Below are 1511 nucleotides of genomic sequence, written 5' to 3' on the forward strand. Positions count from 1 at the left end.
CTCTTCAGACGTCACCGGTTCCACTAACTTTTGACAAGCCTCAGTACTAAGAGACGGGCAAGGAAAAGGCCCCATGGCGTCCAGGTCAATATCCTCCCTTGTAGAAAAGAGCTTTTGAAAGAAAGAATTTGCCGCCATTTCTAGAGTCGTAGTCTCCGTGGTCCAAGACCCATCCTCCAAAAATAACCCATGAATTTTGTTCCTCTTTCTCCTGATAACTGTCTGCAGATGAAAAAATTTTGTATTTCTGTCTCCACATCTCACCCATTATTCTCTAGATTTTTGATACCACAATAACTCTTCTTGAAGAAGGACATCATTCAGTTCCTGATGCAAAACTTGCTCTTTGATCCTAAGCTGTTGATCCTCCCGACTTTCCAGAGTAATCTGAACGTCATTCAAAAGCCTCTCTAACTCCCTTTTCTTAACAAAAATATTGCCAAAAACCTTTTTATTGAAGCTAGTTGCATCTTTTTGAACCTCCAACAAACATTTAACTACATCCGGAGCTCCTCTATTCCAAGCTATATCAACAACATTCCTAAAAAGAGGATGAGTCATCCACGCAGCCTGGAATCTGAACGGACGATGGCCCTTGGTAGCCCTCTTTGCCATCTTGCACCTAGTGAATAATGGGCAATGATCAGAGTGAAGGCGCGCCAGCACCTCAGTATAAGCCTCTGGAAACATTAGTCGCCAGTCCTGGTTGATGACTGCTCTATCAAGCTTCTTGGCCACCTGCACCCCACCTTTCACCTTCCTGTACCAAGTGAATCTTCTCCCAATAGCTCCCATATCAAACAGCCCACAATCCTCCAATGTTTCCACAAATTGTTCTGCTCTGGCAAGTCTAAATTGCCCCCCTCTAACTTCACTCTGCAACAAAACATCATTAAAGTCCCCTAACACAATCCAAGGTCCGTGGATCATATTAGCAATCCTTGTCAAGTCACCCCACAGTTCTTTACGCCGATGTATATGCGGATTAGCATACACCGCACTGCAGTAACTAGATATATTGCCCATAGTGATTTCAAAACTGATACATTGATCAACTACATCCAATACTCTCACAGAAATATTTGAATTAGAACATAGAACCCAGATACCCCCACTATGACCATTAGCCTCAACAATACCAACACCCTGGTAACCTAGATTATTCCAAAAAGATTTCATCCTCTCGAAAGCAATATGGGTTTCAAACAGAATGAAAAAAGTAGGATGAAATTTATTCGCTAACTCCTTACTATGAACCCGGGCCAATTTATTAGAGGCACCTCTAATATTCCAAAATAGAAAGCTTAAATCTAAATAATCCATAAAACAATTTGTATTGTAAAAAGGACCAACCTCAGCTGAAGTCCCTAACGAGATGATGAAGATCCACCATCATATCCCCCTGAGCCTTGCTTGTCCTTGTCCGGTTGTTGCCTGGTTTGTCTGTGTCCCTCCACTGACAACCCTTCCAATTTGCCGATTTGCTGCTTGCTGGTGTCGCCAAGGCAGTC

At 42.7% G+C, this 1511-nt stretch overlaps 1 protein-coding gene across 1 annotated transcript; it reads right to left on the reverse strand.

The window, feature by feature from the left end:
- Nucleotides 1-267: 267 nt before the first annotated feature.
- On the reverse strand, nucleotides 268-1179 carry LOC148578805 (uncharacterized). The gene has a single exon (XM_088503216.1). The coding sequence runs from the start codon at nucleotides 1177-1179 to the stop codon at nucleotides 268-270; it is 912 nt and encodes a 303-aa protein (XP_088359342.1).
- Nucleotides 1180-1511: the final 332 nt, after the last annotated feature.

Source organism: Arachis ipaensis, chromosome B1, assembly GCF_059453495.1.
Source record: "Arachis ipaensis isolate K30076 ecotype BB chromosome B1, ASM5945349v1, whole genome shotgun sequence".
Taxonomy (NCBI): domain Eukaryota; kingdom Viridiplantae; phylum Streptophyta; class Magnoliopsida; order Fabales; family Fabaceae; genus Arachis; species Arachis ipaensis.

Bases quoted from the DNA above. Each gene is read 5' to 3' on its own strand.
- LOC148578805 (XM_088503216.1), bottom strand. From the start codon at position 1,179: ATGAAATCTTTTTGGAATAATCTAGGTTACCAGGGTGTTGGTATTGTT.